The sequence below is a fragment of the Triturus cristatus genome, chromosome 5_2 (genome assembly GCF_964204655.1).
Source record: "Triturus cristatus chromosome 5_2, aTriCri1.1, whole genome shotgun sequence".
NCBI lineage: Eukaryota > Metazoa > Chordata > Amphibia > Caudata > Salamandridae > Triturus > Triturus cristatus.
Genome location: NC_140588.1, coordinates 302,758,071 through 302,780,084, shown reverse-complemented (window position 1 = coordinate 302,780,084; position 22,014 = coordinate 302,758,071). Strand labels below are relative to the sequence as shown.

At 45.6% G+C, this 22,014-nt stretch overlaps 1 protein-coding gene across 1 annotated transcript in view; it reads left to right on the top strand.

Annotated features, from left to right (window-relative positions):
• The window catches only part of KIAA0319 (KIAA0319 ortholog), a 415,358-nt gene extending 404,373 nt beyond the window's left edge, over positions 1 to 10,985 (top strand). Inside the window, exon 21 of the mRNA XM_085607057.1 lies at positions 6,337 to 10,985. Within this exon, the coding sequence (XP_085463183.1) occupies positions 6,337 to 6,512 (176 nt within the window). The 3' untranslated portion in view covers positions 6,513 to 10,985. The remainder of the gene's footprint in view (positions 1 to 6,336) is intronic.
• The last annotated feature ends 11,029 nt before the right edge of the window (positions 10,986 to 22,014 follow it).

The window sequence follows — 22,014 nt, the reverse complement described above, 5'->3', positions numbered from 1 at the left end:
CGTAGGGCTGCAGACGCCTTGGACATGCAGCTTCCTACGGTGGCGGTCAAGACCATTGTCTTGACGGAGGGACCTTGCAGCCTGGTGTCTCCATCTCGGAACCCTTGCTGTCATTTAACAAGGCCTTAACCAATGTTCTTCTGGGCACCTGGTCCAACCCTAGCACAGGGGCTCCTGTGAACAGAACTATCACCCACCGCCATCGTCCTGCACCGGGAGACCCAGCTTTCTTCTCCGACCACCCAACCCCTGAGAGCTTGGTGGTCCCAGCCTCTACGTCCCATGGAGCGTTCCCTTCCACACCCCCAGATAGGGAATCCAAAAGGCTGGACAGCTTTGGTAAGAAAATCATTTCTTCCACCAGTCTAGCATTCATTATGGTAAATGGTTGTGCAAGTGCTGCCACATGTCCCAGAGGAGGCCCAGGCTGTCCTTGCCCAGGCTGTTGCCGATAGGAGATGCAGCAAAGTTTGCCATACGTTGTGGCCTAGACACAACAGACTTGCTGGGCAGAGTGATTTCCTCAACGGTGGATGTTAGGCGCCACGTCTGGCTGAGATTTTCTGGCTTTTCAGGGGATGTCCAAGCTAACCATATGAACATGCCCTTTGTTGCCTTTCGTCTTTTCGGAGACAGGGCAGACGTGGCGCTAGAGCGCTTTAAGGAGTCGCGGGCTACGGCCAAATCTTTGGGCCTCTCAATGTCATTCAGGCCTGCGTCCGCCTTTCGCTCCTTTCATGGGTACGGAAGGAGCCTCCAACTGCGCGAGCCCTACCCCAGCCAGAGTACCATGCAAGTTCTGCAAGCTCTGCGTGGCCATGGGCACAGTTCACCCCAATCCCCCAGGTCAGGTCGGGCCACAATCCCCTCCCCCTCTGCCTCCAAACCTTCCTAGAGGGGAATCCTGGGCCAGAAATAGGCTGTGGTTGCTATTCCCGCTATTTTCTGTTTCCGAAGAAGGACAGAGGCTTTCATCATATCCTTGACTTCAGAGCCCTCAACTACTTCCTCAGAAAAGAAAAATTCAAGATGCTCACTCTTGCTCAGGTCCTGTCTGCCCTGGACCTGGGAGACTGGATGGTAGCATTGGACTTGCAGGACGCCTATTTCCATATTCCGGTCCTATCTGCCCATCACCGCTAACTGTGGTCTACGGTGGGCCACGGGCACTTTCCGTTTAACATGCTCCCCTTCCACGTCACCAGTGCCCCTCGACTGTTCACCAAGATGAAGGCAGTGGTCACAGCCCATCTGTGGATATTCAGCGTTCCAGTCTTCCCCTAACTTGACAACTGGTTGTTGAAGCTGGGCTCGTCCCAAGCAGTTGTCTTCCGCCTGCAGACTACGGCGAACCTCCTCCATTTGCTTGGGTTCAGTATCAATGTGCCAAAGTCACACCTGAGTCTCTGTCAGATGCTCCCTTCTATCAGAGAATTTCTGGACACAGGGCAGTTTCAAGTTTATCCTCCAGAGCGGTGAGTTCAGGATATTCAGGTTATGATACAGTTGTTTCAGCCTTTAGCCTGGATTTCGGTGAGAATGACTCTGAGGCTGCTGGGCCTCATAGCCCCCCTGCATCCTGCTGGTGGATCATGCCAAATGGCACATGCAGGCTCTGCAGTAGGGCCTTAAGGTTCAATAGGCGCAGCATCAGGTAAATCTTGCCAATCTCGTCCAGATATTGGAGGGCACTACCAAAGATCTGCAGTGGTGGCTGACAACCCACGATTGGATCAGAGGCGAACCCCTCAAACTTCCCCAACCAGATCTCACAGTGGTGACGGATGCGCTGCTTCTGGGATGGGGTGACCATCTGGGAGAGGTGGAGATTCGAGTACTCTGGTCTCCGGCGGAACCCGTGCTCCACATCAACTTTGAGCTTTGTTCAATCCCATTAGCACTGAAAGCCTTCTTATCATCCTTCAAGGGAAGGCTGGTTCAAGTGTTCAGGGACAATACCTTCGCTGTGTGGTACAACAACAAGCAAAGTGGGGTGGGCTTGTGGACCCTCTGTCGAAAGGCCTTGCATCTCTGGACTTGGCTGGAACAACAGGGAATATCCCTGGTGGTTCAAAACCTGGCTAGTTCCCTGAAAGCCAGGGTGGACTAACTCAGCTGCCAGTGGCTAGCGGATCACAAATGGCATCTCCATCTGGAGGTGGGTCAAGGTCTCTTTCTACAGTGCGAAGAGCCTTGGTTAGATCTGTTCGCCTCGGAAGAGAACACCTAATGTCAGCAGTTTTGCACGTTGAAGTTTCCAAGGCGCCTTCACTCGGCGACGCTTTTCCACCTATACCACTTTTGTCCAAAGTGCTCGAGACGATCAGGAGCAACCGGGCCCAAGTCATTCTTTTGGCTCCGGTCTGGGCACAGAGAGTTGGTATCCTGAGCTTCTGTAGATGAGCATCGATCCTCCTGTCAGGCTGCCATTTCGGGAGGGTCTTCTGTCTTAGCAGCACAAGAGGGTCCACCAACAGAACCTGTCAACCCTCCGCCTCCTTGCGTGGAGATTGAGCAGTGACAGTTGACAGCTTTATGACCTTCCACCCGAAGTCTGTGAAGTTATTCTGGCAAATACCACACAAAGGGTCTCTAGAAGAGAATCTATCCTACCAACAACGTACTGCTCCCAAACGAATACAATCTCACACAAAGTCAAGAAAAGGAGGACTTTACTGTTAGGATGAGAACCCTCACTCACCGAAGATGACATGCTTCATCATTGGGTCCCCTCCTCACACAAGGACCGCAAGCTACCTAGTGTGGACTACTACTCCCGTACATAAGAACGGGAGGAGCGGAGGTGTTTTGATGAGCACAATGATGTTCTTAAGTGAGTGGCAGAGTGCAAAGGGATATAAAGTATCAATAAAAATATCTCCTGGTGCACGAAACAACTTTATTCTGGTGCCCTCAGTGGATAGGTTTAAAAGGGTGCAAGGACAGGGGGTAAAGCACTACTCTATCTCAAATTTGAGATAGGGTAGTGCTTTACACCCTGTTCTCGCACCCTTTGGTCCTTGTATGTTCCCCTGCCACCCAAAAACCCATACCCACCCTAAATAATTTACATATATGTGTATGCAAAAAAGAAGCAGAGAACTCTGGGTAATTCCCACGTTTAGGTGGAGCAGCTCCTGTATAGAGCACCCTACAACACCAGTGACACTCTGAATCTGCTCACTTCAAATTTCAGTTTTTCTACCAAAGTTTTCAAGCATAGGATTAGCGCAATGCTATCCACGCCGAGCTAGAAAAGGACAAAGGGGCATATTTACAAGAAAATGATGCAGCGCGGTGCTGCAAGCCAGCTTGCTGCGCCGCGACATTAAGAAAGTGCATGGATGCGTCGTATTTACAGAAATAAGATGCATCCCTGCACTTTCCTCTGCGCTGGCGCATTATAGGCTGCCTAGCGCAAATGCTGGCACCCTTGCACCATGGTGCAAGGTTGCCTGCATTGCAGGGATCATTGTTTATGTGCAGAAAGGTGTCCCATTGATGGCTTTTTCCTCCTACTTTTTTACCAATCCAGAGCTGCAATACTGTGCCTGGAGTGGTAAAAGGCTTTTGTCATTTTACAGCTCCGCTTGGATGGCACTGCGCCTGATTAGCTGCGCTTTATAAATCCAGATTTATACATATATATATTTTTTATGCTTTCTACTTACCTGTAAAATACTTATATTTACCACAATTTTCATGGTAAAAGGCATCCGTGGTAAAGGCATTCCGTTGAGACTGGCAGTATGCCATCATATTACTCTGAAACAATGGCTTGTTCATCATGAAGGAGTTTATAACTTCAGACAAAACAAGGAATTTATTAATGAAACAGACCCTTGCCCAATTGATGCTCCCATCACTTTTCTTTTGGACGAAGTAAGGTTGGGCATCAAGGTACTGTCCCGGAATAAAGCCCCAGGTCCCGATGGGATCCCTCTGGACCTTTTTCAGGACAAAATAGAAGTTTGAGCTCCAGTCCTGACCAGGGTGCTAAATGCTGCAGTAAAGAATGGGATGCCACCTTCATGGCCCCGATTATCAAGAAGGGGGATATGGACAATCCCTGCTGCTACCGCCCCATATCCCTCATTGATTTTACAGTTAAGGTCTTACTAAATAGGCTCTCTGCTTGAGCTGACACAAACCAAATTATCTCAGAAGTGCAGTACGGTTTCCGTTCGGGCAAATCAACTACAGAACAGTGCCAAAGCCTTTACATTTTAATCTCCAAATATACGGTCACCCAATCTAGATCCCTTTTCCTGGGCTTTATGGATTTTGCCTCAGCTTTTGACTGGGTGAACCACAGGAAATTATGTACATTACTTGGCTGTCTGGGGGTATGAGCCAGCTATTGTAAATATACTAATGACCCTCCACGCCCATACCACAGCTGCAGTCAGATACTCTCAGGGAGTGGGTCTAACAGACTATTTTAACTGCTCCAGGGGGGTTTCTTAACTGTGTATCTTGGCCCCTTTTTTATTTACGGTATACAATAATGGCCTAGAATCTGCCCTGACAACACTGCAAACTGACTTCCCTAGAGTGGGTAGGAAATCAGTACCACTTTTATTATACGCTGATGACACAGTACTGACGGTACGTACACCGATGGGATTACAGATATTGATTGATGGTTTTGTTTCTTTCATGAACGAGCTGGACCTGTCGGTTAACTTCACAAAATTGTGTTATGAAAGTAGGCCCCCAGTTAACTCGATCTATGACCTTTAAGGCAGGAACACAAACTGTAGCCAAGGTCCCGGCTTTCTCTTATCTGCAAATTTTATTAGATGCAAACCTAAATTGAAAACATCTGATGGAGGGAAAGCTAGGAGATATGAACAAATCAATTGAAGATATTGCCAGCTAGGCACAGAGATTAGGCACCTGGTCTCCTGAGGTGCTCTTAAAGTTATACCAGTCCTTCTGTACCTCTATGGTCTTGTACGGAAGCGGGGTCGGGGGTATATGGCAGTTAACAAACTGCAGAACGCATAAAATAAGTATTTGAGACGTATACTGAAAGTCGCCCAGCGTACCCTGGCGTTTTCCTTAAACGAGGAACTGGGAGTTAGGTACCTAATTGACTTGCTGGCAGTAAAACCCTTGCTGTAAGAAGATATGGTCGAATGCGGAGTGTGAACTTAATCGCTTGGTCATCTCAGACTGTATATCACTTGATCATGCACTCCAAATCCCCTGGTTACGATATGTTAAAGAGGCTTTTACGGCCCTAGGAAGAGGAGACATTTTCGACAAACATGACACAGTGGAGTCCCGGGATCTGTTATCAGTAAGAGTGCTGTAGCTACCCTTGAAGACTGGGGGCATGCTCTTTTGAAAGAAGTCCAGGGCATGGAGAAATATCTCACCATTATAACAAGTGCCTCTGACAGACTTTAGATAACTAGATTTAGATTTAACCAGCTTCATCATCTTTTGGCATCTCTGGCTGGTTTTGTCTCACATGTTAAGGAAAGAGGTACCTGTGGCTGCAACGATAGGTCTCCACAGGACACCCTACAGTTTATCCTTTTATGTGAATATGTTAGTCATCTAAGGAGATTGTTTCTCAACCCCTTTTAAAAGATATGAGTTTTAGATAGGCCAGTGTTGCCCTAATGTATTTGCAGCTTCCTAATGATCATACACTTTTTGAACTTGTAAATTTCTTGAGAGCGGCTCTTTGGTTTGGAAATTCTAGATGTGATTGATGGTAGCTAGGTCATTGCATTTTTGCACAAATTTTAAATGTATTTTAATTGTATTGTTGCTGTTTTTTATACTCTGTTTTTTTTTTATCTTTTATGGATGTGAGCACTTCCAAATCAAGATTATTATTATTATTTTGCCTTTAATGTTATTAAATCATTGCCATTAATCATCATAGAGCTTGGCTTATCTTCACCAAACTGTAGATGAATCCACTCAAAGCACACTTCTTAGCACAGCTTCAAAAAGGTGACAAAACATGTGTCCAATTAGAGACTACAGGGCATATTATCAAGAAACAGCGTTAAAAGTATTGCCGCTTTAGCGGCAGAAAACTGCCCCTAAAGCGGCGATAATGGGCTTGATAATATGCCCTTGAGAATTCCAAAAGAAGCCCACGTTCTGGTGTCAACATGGGCTTCTATTGGAATTCTCTGTGGCATATTATCAAGCCCATTATCGCCTCTTTAGCGGCAGTTTTCTGCTGCTAAAGCGGCTATAATTTTAACGCCGTGCTTGATAATATGCCCCTAGATTGGCAAGCCTATCTCAAAATCCCCCACACTGAATCAATGAAAACCTTTATTTTTTTGTTTGTTATCCTTTTCACAGGTATAAAGCACAGAAGCACAGAACACAACTCGAGTCTGATGATTTCAGAATCTGAATTTGAAAGTGACCAAGATACTATTTTCAGCCGCGGGAAAATTGAGAGGGACCCCCCTAAAAATGCGGTCAATGGCTCAGTCAAAAATGGCAGTGCGTTCAATTACAGCCCGACAGACTGATGAAAGAACTGGCGGCAAAATGGAGGTAGCCAGCGCTTGCCACAGGCCACCAGGGGATATTTGCACTGTTGATACTTTTAGTTTCCAGAGTTGAAGGCTCTGCGCATGTGCTGACCAAGGACTGCGGGCAACCTGTTGGAAGAGTTTACTGGTGTACATGTTTCCTAGGTCGGAGTATTTCAAATCTGATCCCAAGACGAACAGTACTAGCCATCGAGAAGATGGCTTCTCCGAATAACTTACAGTGCAAGTTGTTTGTGCACATAAAGAACCCTGTTGTTCATACGAAGTTGTGCAATGCAGACGCCAGTGTCATACCTAATGCTGGTAAACAGAGCTGTGTTTTTGAAAAAAGCAGGGGAGAGAACTACCCGTTCTTTTGATGGTATTATTGTCTGAAACACTGTCTTGAACATATTGTTTTCGGATTTAAAAATGTGCTTGTTTTTGATGGATCTGTTTATTGTTAACCTGTGCCCATTTTCTTTTCTATTTCTTAACATGATACATACAGAATGTTATACTACACAGTTGAAAGTAGGCGGCTGAATTGGGCTGACAGTATTACTAAATTATACACTATGGGGAGATTTACTAAGACTTTAAGCCGTGTTTGCGTCACTAAATCAACTCAAATTGGCGCAAAATCTTTTTTTCCATCTACTTTCCAGCGTTTATTTCATTAAATAGTGCTGCTTTGTATTACTTAGCGAAACGAGGCGACCCATGGGTGGAGCATGGGCATTTGCATGCAACCACCCACGGTTTCTGGCGCTACACCCTATTTACTTAATAAAGTAGACAGGGTTTAGTGTCAGAAAACTGCACCCTTTTGCAGTAGGCGCAAGGAAGGAGAAATGCTTTCATTTCTCTTTCCTTTATCGACTTTGCACGTGTGCTGCACTTTCCAGCACACATACAAAAAGGGAAAATGGTTAAAGTCAGTCTATGCATAGTATTTTGTATTTGAAGGATACCCTTGCAGTACAAAACCTATCCTAGACACACACAGACACCCTTGCAATATGGCGTAAAGGTGTCTCGGTGGCGCATGGCAGCTTATTTCAGCACTAGGGAAAATGTGGCGCTCTCCTCCTCTCTCATTTTTACGCAGTACAGTATTTTCCGCTGCTGCACTGCGTGATTAAACAGTAAATCTTCCCCCAAGTGTTGATAAAGTACATACTTTTGCGTTGGAGAGTAGCGCCAGAAGTAATGTAAATGGTTCTACTTACCTAAAGGCTTCTTCTTATGGGTGGCACATGGGCATTTCTCTACTTTCACCAATGTTTTGTGACTCAAAGCCCTGACTAACAAAATTGTTAGATGGGGCTTTGGCCCTAACAAAATACTGCCTCCTTGAGGCAGGCGCTAGCAAAGGACAATGTTTTAATTTCTCCAAATTTTTCATACATTACATGTGTGCTGCATTGTACAACACACATCCAATTTGTGAAAAATGTGAACGTTACACTAAGCATGGTATTTTGTACTGGAAGGAGAGCCTTCCTGTGTTGAGCCTTTCAGTTCAAAACCTATGTTAGACATGGTGCAAAGGTTTGTACATGGGAGTCTGTTTGAGCACCAGCACTTGGGAAGTGAGAAGCACTGCAATGCTCTGTCCCCCTAGCACAATGCAGCACATCAACTTCTGTCTGCATTAAAACATCAATCTACAACTTAGTATGTTGTTTTGAGTGTACTACCCTAGTGTCTTTGTAGGTCATTACTATGTCATTTAACAGAGCAGCAAATACAGTTTCCCAGTTCTGGTAGGACATGTCTGCCTTTGACCCCTAGATAACCTGTAATATTCTGGTGTATATTTATACCTACTGGTATTGCTTACTTCCTCACTTGCACCAGAAAGGATCCAGAATCTTTTCACTGCAATACTCCTGCATTCTCCAATGTGGCACTGTACCACCCTGGAAGCAATGGGGCAGAGCCGGACATCACCTCCTTCCTTTCCACTGCTTTAATCACAGATCCAGTGCTCCACTTTCACTTTCTATGACCTTCTCCTGACTCCAGAAAACTAAATTCTAGTGTGCAAGGGAAGATTTCCCCTTAACCTTCAGATTTCAAAACCATGTTTGGACAGCTGGAAATGGATGTCAGTCATGGACCCCACAAGGCGGGCCCAGAGACTTACTCAAACTTGTGCAATGAGTGTGTAGTCATGCATCTGAACAAGATTCAGGTCTTCAGTTTCTTGCGAAATTCAGTACCTGATGAGGAGCTCTGATGTGCAGGGGCAGGTCATTCCAGGATTTAAGGGCGAAGTAGGAGAGAGCACAACTGCTAGGTCTGGTTTTGCCTTTGCAGTGACTGTGTTCAAGTAGGAGTCCGACTGAGCGGAGATGTCTGGTACAATTGAAGACGTTTATGCTGGTTAGGTACGTGGGGCCAATATTGTGTACGGCATTGTATGTGTCCATGAGAAGCTTGAAGAGTGCTGGATAGGGAGGCAGTGGAGCTCTTTGAGGTGTGGGGAGGATGTGAGTGGAAGGTTGAGGGCAAGCCTGGCATGCAGGCTGTGCAATGGAATCTCGAGTTCCAACTGAATCAATTATCAAGGCAAACCGGCAGATGCCATTCAGATTTCTGAGGGGACTGCAGGGAATTTGCTGTGGTATCTGATCGACCGTAATTGGACCAGTGGCAGGCCCTCATCTCTTCCCCATGCAGGGGTAACAGTGGTGACAGATGCATCACTGCTGGGTTAGGGAGGCCAGTCTGGAAGGTGGAGATTGGAGGACTCTGAACTTTGGCAGAAACCTGGATCCTTGTCAAACTGTTGGGAGTTGTGGGTCATTCATCTGGCATTGAAGGCCTTCCAGCCATCAATCAAAGAGAGTTTGGTGGAGGTTCTCATGGATAACACCACCACCATGTGTTGCTAAAACAAGCAGGGTGGGGTGAGGTCCTGGGCTCTGCACCTCTGGAGTTTGTTTGAGCAGAAGGGCACTTCTTTGGTCATAAAACACCTGCTTGGTTCCACGAATGCCAGGGTGGACGAACTGAGCAGTCTGCATTCAGAGGCTGCGCAGGCCATCTTCCAGCAGTGGGGAGAATCCTGGGTAGATCTTTTTGCCACCGTCGAGAACATGCATTGCACACGGATTAGCATGCTGGAGTTTCTGGGAACAGACTTGCAAAGTGACTAATTCTGGCTGGAATATAACACTGGCCTCCTGTATTCCGTCCCACCCCTGCCTCTCCTATACAGAGTTCTGAAAAGGATCGAGAATGACTGTACCAAAGTAATTTTAGTGGTTCCGGATTGGGTCAGTCATCGTAGTGACTACGGATTGGTCCAAGAGAGTGTGGTACACAGAGCTTCACGAGGCACTACTGCATTGACTTCCATGTCCAGAGAGATGGGCATAACACCGGCTCGGTCATGCAAGTCTTCTTGGTCGGAGTACAATCCACAGACCCTCATCTTTCGGAGGTGCTGCTTTGGTATCTAGTCTACAGATGGGGAATCTGTGGTATAAAGTATCCAACAGAAGATAAAGTTACTTACCTTTTGTAACGGACTTTCTGGTGGATACTTTAACCGCAGATTCCACACTGCCCTCCCACCTCCAGCTTCTCTGGACCAGCCCCTTGTTACCATCTAAAAAGGTTTGAAGATAGAAAGCTGCACACTGGCACTAACAATTGTTTTATACTCTGCATCTGAAGGCTCTGAAGGAGGCAAGCAAGAAACGTTAGTTGGCGCACTGAGTAGCACTTATATGTGGCACCACTCTGTCACTTCCGGAGTGGTGTGGATATGCATAACATCACCTAGTGGCGTACAAGAGTATTGCTGTGAAAAGTTTGCAAGTCCAATCTGGCGCATGGGAAAATTATTATAAAAGTGAGGAATCTGCAACTTGCTCATTTAAAGAGTAGTGCAGCATACAGAGTGAGAATGGATGAAGGCATTCATAGAACTCCAGAGTACATGGGAAGGCAGATTAACTGATGGGCTGTCACCTAGACAGACTATTAGGGCTGGGGATTGAGCCTTCTCACTCAATTGCTTTTCGAGAGGAGCTTTTCTTGAATCGAAATTACAGATGTACTTTAACTGAGCCTCAGCCTGCAAATATGTCTGTGTTTTATCAGCTCATCTGCTGTGATGTTCAGGTCACAAGTTTAATGTTTAGCAAGGCTAACTCAAGGGTTCCAAGGTCTAACACCTACTATTTACAGCGATCAGAAAAGGCTGAGGTGTGGAATGAGTCCAGCTATAAAAATAAAATGTTCAGGTGAAAGACTATGATTGTTTTTTTATACCATTCTGCTCGATGTCATTGCTAGCCTTGTACAGGAGGCTTGACTTACACATCTGTGGCAGAAATAGAACAGGATGGTTTTCCTGGAATGTGTTCCTAGCTGCAAACAGCGTCAATGAAACAGTAGTAAAATTGTATCATCAAGAATGTAATCATCTTAATAAAAATTGGGCTGTTTTTGTGTTTCTATTGTTTGCAAATTAGTTTTTATTTATGAATGTATTTCTTTATGGCATTTGTTTATAAACATTTATTTGTAACTACAGATCTCCAGCATTGGCATATTTTATAAATGTACATGCTTTCAATATTCACTGCTGTTGAGCCGGTAGGCCCTTAATAGTGAAAAGCTTAATCTGAAAGGCTGTGTACGCTGGCCTTTTAGTAGAACAATCACTTTATCAGAATAAGCCCTCAAATGTGAAAGCATCATATTGGGCAGGTGAGCCTCCACCGAGGAAGAAGGCGAAAACCATATGAATCTCTGCAATGTCAGTGCTGGAAAACTGCACTTATAGATTATGTAATATGTTTCTTCCCCAGCCATGGGCACAGCATAGAGTCACATGCTTGAACCAGAATTGCAAGCAGTTTATCACAGTTTTAAATGGCAAGACAGTGGATGGCAGTAGAGAACAAACCATCTCACCAGATGCCAAAGGACTGTCTGTGCCACTGCACCATCTCTCAGTGCTGCTGCTGCTTCTAGGAAGTAGAATTGTATGAAAGTATGTGTAGCGCCCACCCAGCCTGGGTACCCGCCAATGACTATGCCACACACGGTGCTTAGTATTACACGTCTTTATTCTGCTGAGTGTAGTTGCAAACTCAACATTCTAAAACAAGCTTTCATGGCATTGCGCTCTGACACCTAAGTCTCAGCTCTAAGGAGCCGAGCCAAAAGGGTTCCGTCGTAAAATATCGCAAGACACCATCTCCCCCTGTTAAATAAAAAATTACACTTTTTTACAAATCAGCGTATAAAAAATATATATATATATATATATATATTTACACTTCTTCAAACAACCTTCTTGACGCATTAATTATATGACTTGATCTGCTGGAAGCTGGGAGCACTCATCTTCACTTTCAGAGATTTTCGAAGATGGTGAAAAAGTAACAACAGTCACTGACTTTTCAAGTTCAGTCTTTCTTTCACCATCTTGATCAGAAGTCCGATGAATCAAATGATGAAAGTGAGAAGAGTCTCTGGTAAAAGACTTTGCACAACGCTGGGCAGTCACCATATGTCCCTTGGTGGACACAATATGAAAAGGTGCAGCATCATATGGAGCATCAGATTTCCTCCTTCGCATTTGTGAGGCGATCACTAGATCTCCTGTCAAACTCAATGGGGCAGATTTACAAGCCCCTTGCGCCACTTTTGCGTCACTTTTAACATGGGAAAAGTGGCGCAAGGAGCTTGTAAATCTGCCCCAATGTGCTTTGCATGTCGCCTCTTGTTGGCATAGGCCTTCATCGTTTTCTTCATAACCAAATCCTTCATTCGAGTTTTTATTCTCACTTCCTTCTCTTTGATTGGTCCATTGAGGTAACTTGGGGGCATATTATCAAGCACTGCGTTAAAATTATCGCTGCTTTAGTGGCAGAAAACTGCTGCTAAAGCGGCGATAAAGGGCTTGATAATATGCCGCAGAGAATTCCCATAGAAGCCCATGTTGACACCAGAACATGGGCTTCTATGGAAATTCTCAAGGGCATATTATCAAGCCCATTATCGCCGCTTTAGCGGCAGTTTTCTGCCGCTAAAGCGGCGATAATTTTAACGCCGTTTGTTGATAATATGCCCCTACGTTGTCATTGCTCTCTCAAATATCAAAGTCGTAGGACTTTCACCCGTGGTCGAGTGAGGTGTTGAATGATAGGTTCTTAGGGTGGAATTCAAAAATGTTTTCAAACTGCGCCTCTCAGGAGCTACACACTGTACTACTTTATTTAGAGTACTCATAAAAAGCTTGAGTCTGGTGGCTTGCGGTCACAGTGGTGTATTCTTCCGATGCTTTATGTTCAGATGCTCCAGGAAATCATTGAATTTCGACTTTTAAACAGCGGGCCATTCTCAAACTTCAAAATGGCTGTAACGCCGCATGTTGCAAAGATGGAATCTAGTCTCTCAATGATTTGCACATGAGTTGTGGGTGAGAGATCCTCTATTAATGGAAAAAATGAGTACTCATCCACAATTACCAACAGATGATGTCCATTATCACATGGACCAAATAAATCGATGGCTATTCTCCCCCATGCATGCTTAGGGAGTTCTGACATGGTAAGAGTATGTTGAGTAATGTTTGTAGAAAGGCAGTTACATAGATAACAGGCTTTGAGTTCCTTTTCAAACCTATTATCTAAATATGAAAACCAAACTCTATTTGGGGGCAACAATACAACGATGTCCTTCGTGAGCCACTTCAATCATTTTTTGTCTCAAACTCTACGGAATTAGTATTCTCAACTCTCACAGTTTAACTTTCTGAATTATAGACAGTTGTTCTTTAACGTTATTGTACTTTTAGAATTCACCATCCCTGGTGAGAGGTCGAGCGTGTCAGTACCAGATGTGCAATTATATCTTTAAACTTCCGCGTGTCACTATCATGGCTCATGGCAGTGATGATCTGGGCTAACGATATGGCAGCTGTCATATTTGATTTTATTATGATATTAATGTGTGCTTCAGCCATCTTGGATGACGTAGCTTGACCTTGTATAGGCACTCTGGAAAAGTAGTTCGGAGGATTTTGATCCTTCCTGGACTATGGTATAATCATACTCTTGTAATCCTAGTTCCCATTGTTCAACGCGAGGAGGCATCTTGGCTTTTGGATTGGCAGAGATAGTCAGTAAAGCTTGATAATCTGTTACTAGCATAAAAGGCTTTCCATACAGGAACACATGGCAATGTTCACAAGCCCATACCACGTCCAAACTTTCTATCCCTGGTTGTGAGTAAGCATGTTCTGTCTGGGACAAACTGTGACTGCCATATGCCACAATAGGACTTTGAGCATGGAGGTATCCACTGTGCTGTGCAAGGATGGTGCCTAACCAGACTGGGTTAGCATCCACAACAACCTCTGTATGAAGCTTTGAATTGAAATATGCCCTTTCAGTAGCAGTTTCAATGGCTTGTTTGATCTTCTAGAAACTTCTCTTACATTCTTGTGACCACTTGAATGAAACATTTTTCTTAATTCTCGTAAGGGACACTTATGGTAGCAACGTCTCATATGTATCTTGAACAATAACTAGCCATGCAGAGAAATTAACATAACATAGAAATTTCCTGTGGGGGATTAGCAATTGACAGGGCTTATACCTGATCCTGTCAAAGTACAATACCCCAATCTAGAAAGATATGACCAAAGAGTTTTAACTTTGTGTTGTGAAACTCACACTTGTGTGCATTCAAAGTTAGGCTTGCTTCAGTCAGTAAATGGCATACTTGGATGAAAGCTTTATCATGCTCCTTTTGCGTAGCTCCGAAAATCAATATGTCATCGCTGTAATCTAATGCATTCACAGCCGGCTGTATGGCACGTCAAATGACGTCTTGGAAAAAGCTCTGCAGCCGATTACACACGAAAACTGAATCTCTTATATCGAAACCGACCGACGTGTATAAAAGGTTGTAATATCCTGCAATCTGCTACAAGTTCCAACTGATAATAACCTTTAGATAAATCAAGGCGAGAGAAGATCTTAGCCACATTCAATTGCGTTATGTCAGCAATGTGTGGACCTGAATGTCGTTCTTGTTCAATTGCCTTGTTTGCTCGACTTATATCAATGCATATGCTTACAGCTCCTTCACTGTCCTTTTTGGGCACTACCACTATGGGAGAAACCAATGGCAGCGCACCAGTTGAACACTCAATAATGTCATGCTTAATTAACGATTCAAGTTCTTTTTCAACAGCTTCTTGTAAATGAAAAGCAATTTGTCTTTGTTTCCGAGCAACAGGATGGCCATCGTCAATAATATGTAACTTTACTTTCAAAATCTTAAGCTTTCCCAAACAATGAGACAACAAAGGCAATTGAATTACTATTTCAGGATGAGCATTCATGTTGTGATTTACAGAAATCAGTCCTATATCCGCAGCGGTAATGAAACGGAGCAGACAGGCACTTGCCGCTGTACTTGAAGCACATGGATGGGTGCTTGCACCTTTGCTTTTTTTGTGTTTCAGGGTTTCTAAAAATAACCCTTGACTTATGGGCATCAATGCAGCCCACAAGTACACTTTGGTTTTTAATGGCATAAGGCAATGGAGATAATTCATTGCATTTCTCTTCAAGCATTATATTTATTGATGTCCCACTGTCAATGACGAAAGGTATAGAGCAATCAATTATGTTCAGTGTAATTTTTGGAAAATGTTTGTATGACTTTGGTATGTCGACTTTTCATTGACTGGCATTTTTCCTCACATGCAGCCAGTCCGACATGTGCATGTTTCTCTGAGGTAAACATTGACATGGCGCAGCCATCTGCCATACTTTCACTAGATATATAGGCGGACAAACTGCTTGATGATGATCGATTTCGTTCAGTGTCAATTTGCATGAATTCATGTCGCCGCTTGGCCTTGTGAGGATGCGTTGAACGTTGCCTCTGGAATGTTCTGGCAGTCATTTTGCCTTTGTGCTATGATGCACTTACTTTTTCCTTCGCTTTACAAACCATCACAAAATGGTTCTCTTCACAACAGCCTTTACATACCTGTTCAATAGCGGGACATTTCCCTTTGTGTAGAAATGAAAAACCACATCTAAAACATAACTTCTTTTTACCTCTAGACATCACTTTGTGTCCTCAAGTCTTTTGCTTTAGCTTACTTTTTATACTCACGACTGATTCACTCGGAGCACCTCTGGCCTCCATGTCAGCAGCTTGTCTTTCAGCACACTCCTCAGCTCTGACAGCCATCAGCACTCGCTCCAGATTATAAGTTTCTCTCAGCATTTGTCATGTGAATGAATCTGACAAGAATCCATCAATAACTCTGTCAGATAGCTTCCGCATCATTACGTTCAATGAACTTACAGTGTTAGATGAGCGTATTGAGTTTCCCCACAAATTCATCACTGCTCTCACCAACTTTTTGGCATTCTTGACTGAAAATGTATAGTTCATAATCAACGTTTTGTACTGGAGAGAATTTGAGATACAGCGTTTCTTTAATCTGACATTTTATCATTTCTTCATCAGTTCGTGGAATTTTCTTTATCACTTCTTTCACACCATCACCAGCAAAAAAAAATGTAGATACTTGAAAATCTTTTTGTTATCAGTCTCTTCTAGTGCATCTATGAAATTACCAAATGGCTTTATCCACTTAATCCATCTATCGCCAGTATTTTGCTTTTTGGCGGCATCAAAAGAATGTGGTGGTGGTTTCAGGAACGCAGCAGCGTTGTAGAACAGCGTAGAACTTACCGGCACCTCGGGTGGATCCCTGTGACTTGGTGTCTGCAACTCATCGGTGAGACCTTGTGATGTGCTGGTCTCCGACTCTTCTTTAAAGAGAGCAGGAAACGTGACTTACTTAACAGCCATCTGAAAACTTTCACTATTACAAGAGTCACTCTTAGCTCCTTATTCTCCGAAGACCTGTGAAGTTGTTCTGAACCTCACTTGGCAACTTTGTGAATAAACACCTTGAGGTATGGACGGCTCCGTAAGCACAACACTGAACACCTCTCCTTGAGCCAACTTCACTGAGTGCTGTAGTATGATGACTCTCTTTAGTTTATTCAGTAAGTCATTTATTTTCTTCTAAATGTCAATTTGCATTTTCAAACACCTGGTTGATCTCCACCTTCCAGCACTTCCGTTCGTAGCATTATCTTGCAAATTATGATTAATAGCGGCTGCGCTTTGTAAACCAGGTTGAATCCGCTTTCAGCGTTGACACTCCGTATAATGTACAACTCTCTCTTGCATGGAAGCGCAGTACCTTTATTTATGGCTTGACCAGCAGGTTCTTGACCATCAACATGTAGCTTCTTTGCACTGCTTTTGTTGTCGTCACCTGCTTTGCAGTGGCTGGAGTTGTGCTTGGACTCCAGTGCATGAAGCGTAGATTCAGTTCTTCGACAGCGACACACATGCCCCTATGCCATTTTTAATCATGGCAGGAGTAACAGTAATTGCCAGACTTGAATCACAACCTTGTGAGGGATGAGTATCACCATGTCCTAGTAACACATTTTACTCCATGCAAATTGTATTTAAAAAAAAAAAAATTAGTAGTGGCCTCTATAGGTTTTTTTTGCTCACAAAATTCTTGACCAATTTAGCATAAACTTCTGTCAAACCAAGAAATGCACAAACGTCATGCTTACATTTGAGAGGAGGAAAATGTAAAATATCCTGAAGCAGCTTCTTTTTGGTTTTACGCTTTCATTTATTTCATGGCCAAAAAGAATCTGGAGATGGCGACCAAAAGTGGGAGCTTCCGGAGGAAGCGCGTCGACGTTACGAAGGACACCAAATGGTGGTATGTCGATGCCCACCTGTGCCACGAGAAAAAAAAAAAAAGAAATACTAAAATTCCGGACCCAACCACTAGATGGTGGAATAATGGAAAGTAACACCCTGTTCGGCAAATTTACATTTACTCATTTCTGCTGTAAAGCCCTTCACCTGCAGATTTTTAACACGTCCCTTAATCTACAATCATGTTCTTTTCTTGTTTTGTTATATCATCCTGGAACAACATAACACCAGGAAAATCCGGCGGCGTGGTCACTGTGTGGCGCTGGAGGGAGAAGGGGGGTGAGGGGGGGTGTCGAAACAACATGGAGGACCGCCCCTGAATCGGCCACCTGACATGGGGTTCTGGGGCTGCATATGCGTTCTCACACACGAAAATGAGGACCGGAAAGGGAAGGTCTGCCAGCATGCAACTCGTCTAGAGGCCTTGGGGGCAGGCACGCGCAAAGTCCCAGAGTAGCAGTGCAGGAGAAGCAAGAGAGGGACTAATGCGGGCCCTTCTGGGTGTCCTCTGGGCGCATCTGTGAGAAGCAGTCTGAAGATCGGTGCTTGGCTGAGGTATGGTCTGCTGTGTGCCTGGTGGGCCCTGGAGAACTAGGTATAGAAGCACGGATCGCATTGGAGAAGTGCTCACAGCCACATTCTCCCAGAGAGAGAGATCCAAAGTCCCGATTGTAGTATAAGCTGTGGGGGCCCTGTTGAAATGTGTACCCACTGGTGCCCTGGCTGCGGCAGAAAGACTACCAACAGCAATAAGGCTACGCTGGGTTATGGGCAGCCTCTTGCTCCTGGAAGTTGGTTCGTGCTGGTGCAGCCTGCCAACAGATGGTGAGGCTGTGCCGCTGTTGCCTTGGGGGCAGAGACTGTGGATGAGAAACAGTGGAGGCTCTCTGCCCCCCGCCCTGCCTCCGACCCTGATCCCAAATATAAGGCCTAACTTCTGGATTGCTCGGATACTACAACCACGGGGAACACTCACAGAGCTGTCCCGGAACACCTAAACAGCAGCTGACAGAGCTGCCCCCGAGTGCAGATTTGGAGGCTAATTGACCCCCACGTCGCTGACTGAGAAAAATGGGGGGCAGCTGGTTGTGGGAGAGTGCCCGGTCCTTGTACGAAAAACCCACAGGAGCAGTGCAGTTGGGGGGAGCAATTTGACTGAAATGGGGTACTGTAGTGGGACTGAACTAGTGAATGCGCCCGTTGGGTCCTCCAGACAACAGCGGATGCTGGATAGAACCTGAACTGTGGATTGGGTTGACCCTCAAGCACTCATCTACAGGCTAAGGAAGTGATCTGCGCCACTGAGTCTGTGCGCTGGTCTCCGCACTACAGTCTACATGTGAGCTCGTGCCAGTGAGCTTGGGACCCTGAGAAAGAATCAGCAATCATGGTGAAAGACAAGATGGAAAGGCCAGCCCAGGTCAACAAGATAATCAACTGCACCCACGCTGTGCTGGTGGCTGATAAAACTGGAGATGGGCCAGCGCAGGATTTGAGCGATCGTACCAGGGAACAACCAACACAAGATCCATCATTGTCAGACTTAATGAAGTCCATTAAGGGCTACCATACAGAATTAGCCACCAAGATTGGCTCAGTCGCCACCGATGTTAACCTCCTAAAGGCGGATCTCCCGAAAGTAGCAGAACGGGTGACATTAATGGAGGAAAGTGTAAGAACTGCAATGATTGGTCATCACCTTGAAACTGTGTCGTCGTTGCAAAAGTTGACTGTGTGACTGGAGGAACGAACAGAAGATTACAAAGGGAGACCCATGAGGAACAACATGCCCAGAGTAGGGGGAAGGACAGTCTGCGGAACTGTTCCTGGAAGAATGGATTACAACTACCATGCTCTCCCAGAGGCTGTCAAAATGGTTCACGACTGAAAGGGCCCACCAAACGCTGGTGCCTCCGCTGTGGCCTGTAGCACGGCCATGTTCAATCATCACCCACCTGTTCAATTTCAGGGACCGGGATGCCATCCTGCAACACGTACAAAAACGGGGTCCTCCAAAATTTGAGAGGCAACCAAGCTCTAGCTTCCCCGACTATACTCAAAAGTTCAAGAACCAGCAAAAAAAAAAAAAAAAAAAAAAAAAAAAAAACATATTTGGAGGTAAGAAGCAGCTGAGAGACCTTAATCTGAGGTACAGCCTAATGTTTCCGGTGAAACTAAGAGTCGTTCAGGATGGAAAAAGTGTTCTTCAGAGCGGACCAGGCAAGTGACTGGGTGGACACCCTGGCTGGAGGCCCTTGTCAGGGATCTTTGAGAAATGCATCCCAGAGCATGCAGCTTGCGGAAATGGAATGGGAGAGCCAAGGACTTGGATGCACCAAGCTTGACAGGGCACATTGTGGTATGCACACTCATGGATACTGATGTAGAGCCAGATGCCCAGGACTAATGTTTTTAAAATTAATTTTCACAATAATTTCAACAAAAGTACAGTGCAACTTGAGGTTTGAGCCGGATACAGTGTCAATTTTTAGGTCAACAGTAATAAACAGGCAAAGGTCTACAGAGCTGTCAATTAGAACAACAATCCTGATTGACAAGGTGGAGGAAATCCCATGTGTACAAACACTATGATGTTGACATCTGCCCAGTGGACCTAGGTGTTCCCCTGTTTGTCCCGGTGCCCAGGGGAGTATGTTGCTGTGGTGGCGGAGTGCCGTCAGCATTCTGTGTAGACCGTAAATAATCAAGGAATGGCTGCCATATGTCAAGGGGCCGAGCAGCAGGTGGCTGGAGTGACGCATAAGTAGCGCTGTTCGTGTTGCAATACACCATGCTGCGTAGCCATGTCTTCAGTGTGGGCTTGTGTTTGCTGCCCCAATTGAGGGCTACTCTTCTTTTGGCAATAAGGAGCGCAAGGGCTACAAACCAGCGCCTGGATTTGGGGAGGTCATGTATGTACCTCATGAGTGCCAGCAGTGGTGTGGGTCCAAGCTCCATCTCCATCATACGGGAGATTTCCCCAAATATTACCCTCCAATAACCTGCTATTTTGTCACAAGTTCATGTGATATGTGTGAAGTCTGCTTCCGGAGAGATGCATCTAGGGCAATAGTGTGGACGGGATGGGTCAATATGGTGTAGTGTGGTTGGCGACATAGAGGCCCTCCCGAGGAATTTAAACTGCAGCAGCTTATGCCGGTGGTTGGGGGAGACTCTGCGTATTTGCGTGCAACAGCGACTCCACTGTGTTTTCGGAGATGGGATGGCCCAGGTCACGCTCCCATGCCGCCCGCACCCCAGCGTCTCGGCTAGGCAGCATGGTCACAGCAGCCCTGTATAGTCTGGACATGAGGCAAGTCACACTTGTGTCTTTGATGATGCATGTCAGCAGGGGGAAATCAGGAGGGTCAAGCGAGTAATTAAAAATGATGGCTCTCAAAGCTATCTGCGGCACTAAGTGATCCATTACCGCGACCTCACGAAAACAGGGATCATCCATGCATGAGAAGATATGGCCACTAGGGAATAGGTCTCAGAATGTTTCCAAGTGAAATTTTGCCAATGTCCGTTTTACCAACGTCTCCTGCAGAATGGGGATCCACCCGTTGCCCGCCAACGGCAGTGCGGCAGAGTACAAGAGGCGGGAACCAGTTATTTTAAGTAATCGGTGCCAGGCCCAGCTGGTTGTGGAGAGCGTCTGGATAACTTATGGGTCCAGCAGGAACTCAGTAGGAAATAATGTATTAAGGGACGCTGGGAGCACCAGATCGGCCTTCGACCTGAAATAGGGATTCCTGGCATCAGCGTGATAGCAGTGCAGGGCAAAGCTAGCCTGTGCTACCAAGTAGTAAATGCAGAAATTTGGTACCCCGAACCCTCCTCTCTCGTATGGCAACTTCAGGGTGTCCCAGCAAATCTGTGGTTGTTTACCTCCCCACACAAGCCGAATCAGATGTGTCCTTAAAGTAGAAAAAAAAAAAAACTGTTGTAGAATGGGAATATTTTGAAACAAGTAAAAAGATTGCGGGAGGATCACCATTTTAACTATGGCAATTCGCCCCGCCATAGTCCGGAGCAGTGTCAACCAGCGCTCGATGTTGCGTCCCAGCCTCTTCACCACCGGATCGTAGTTAAACTGCAGGATGCAGTCCGCATCTCTATGTATGTGGATACCAAGGTACTAAACTGAGTCCTCGCACCATACCAGTGGGTATGTCGCCATACCGCCACAGGGCGCAACGCTCAACGGAAAGACGTCTAACTTTCCCAGTTAATGCAGAGGCCCTACAGGGTGCCATACCTGGTTCTTTCACGGAGGAGTGGCACAAGGTTGTTGTCTGGGTGCCGCGCATAGAGTATGATGTTGTCTGCGTACAATGTAAGGAGAAGAGGACCAGTATTAAACTGCAGGACACGTTGGCTGTCTCTCTCCTGCAGATGTCACCCAAGAGGATCCAGTGCCAAGATGAACAGCAGGGGGGGGGGGGGGAAGAGAGAGTGGGCACCCCTACCGCATTCCCTGTGAGGTGAAATGCAGAAGTTAAGGTGCCATTGAGGCAGATGCGGGCCATGGGAGTTGTATATAATAGCTTGAGAACTGCTAGAAACCTCTCTGGCACCCCAAGGCGACCCAGTGTGGCGTACAAGAAAGGTCACTCGGGAGCCAAATGCCTTTTCCGTGTCGAGCAGAACGGCCGCCGCCAGGACTGAGGGTAATATT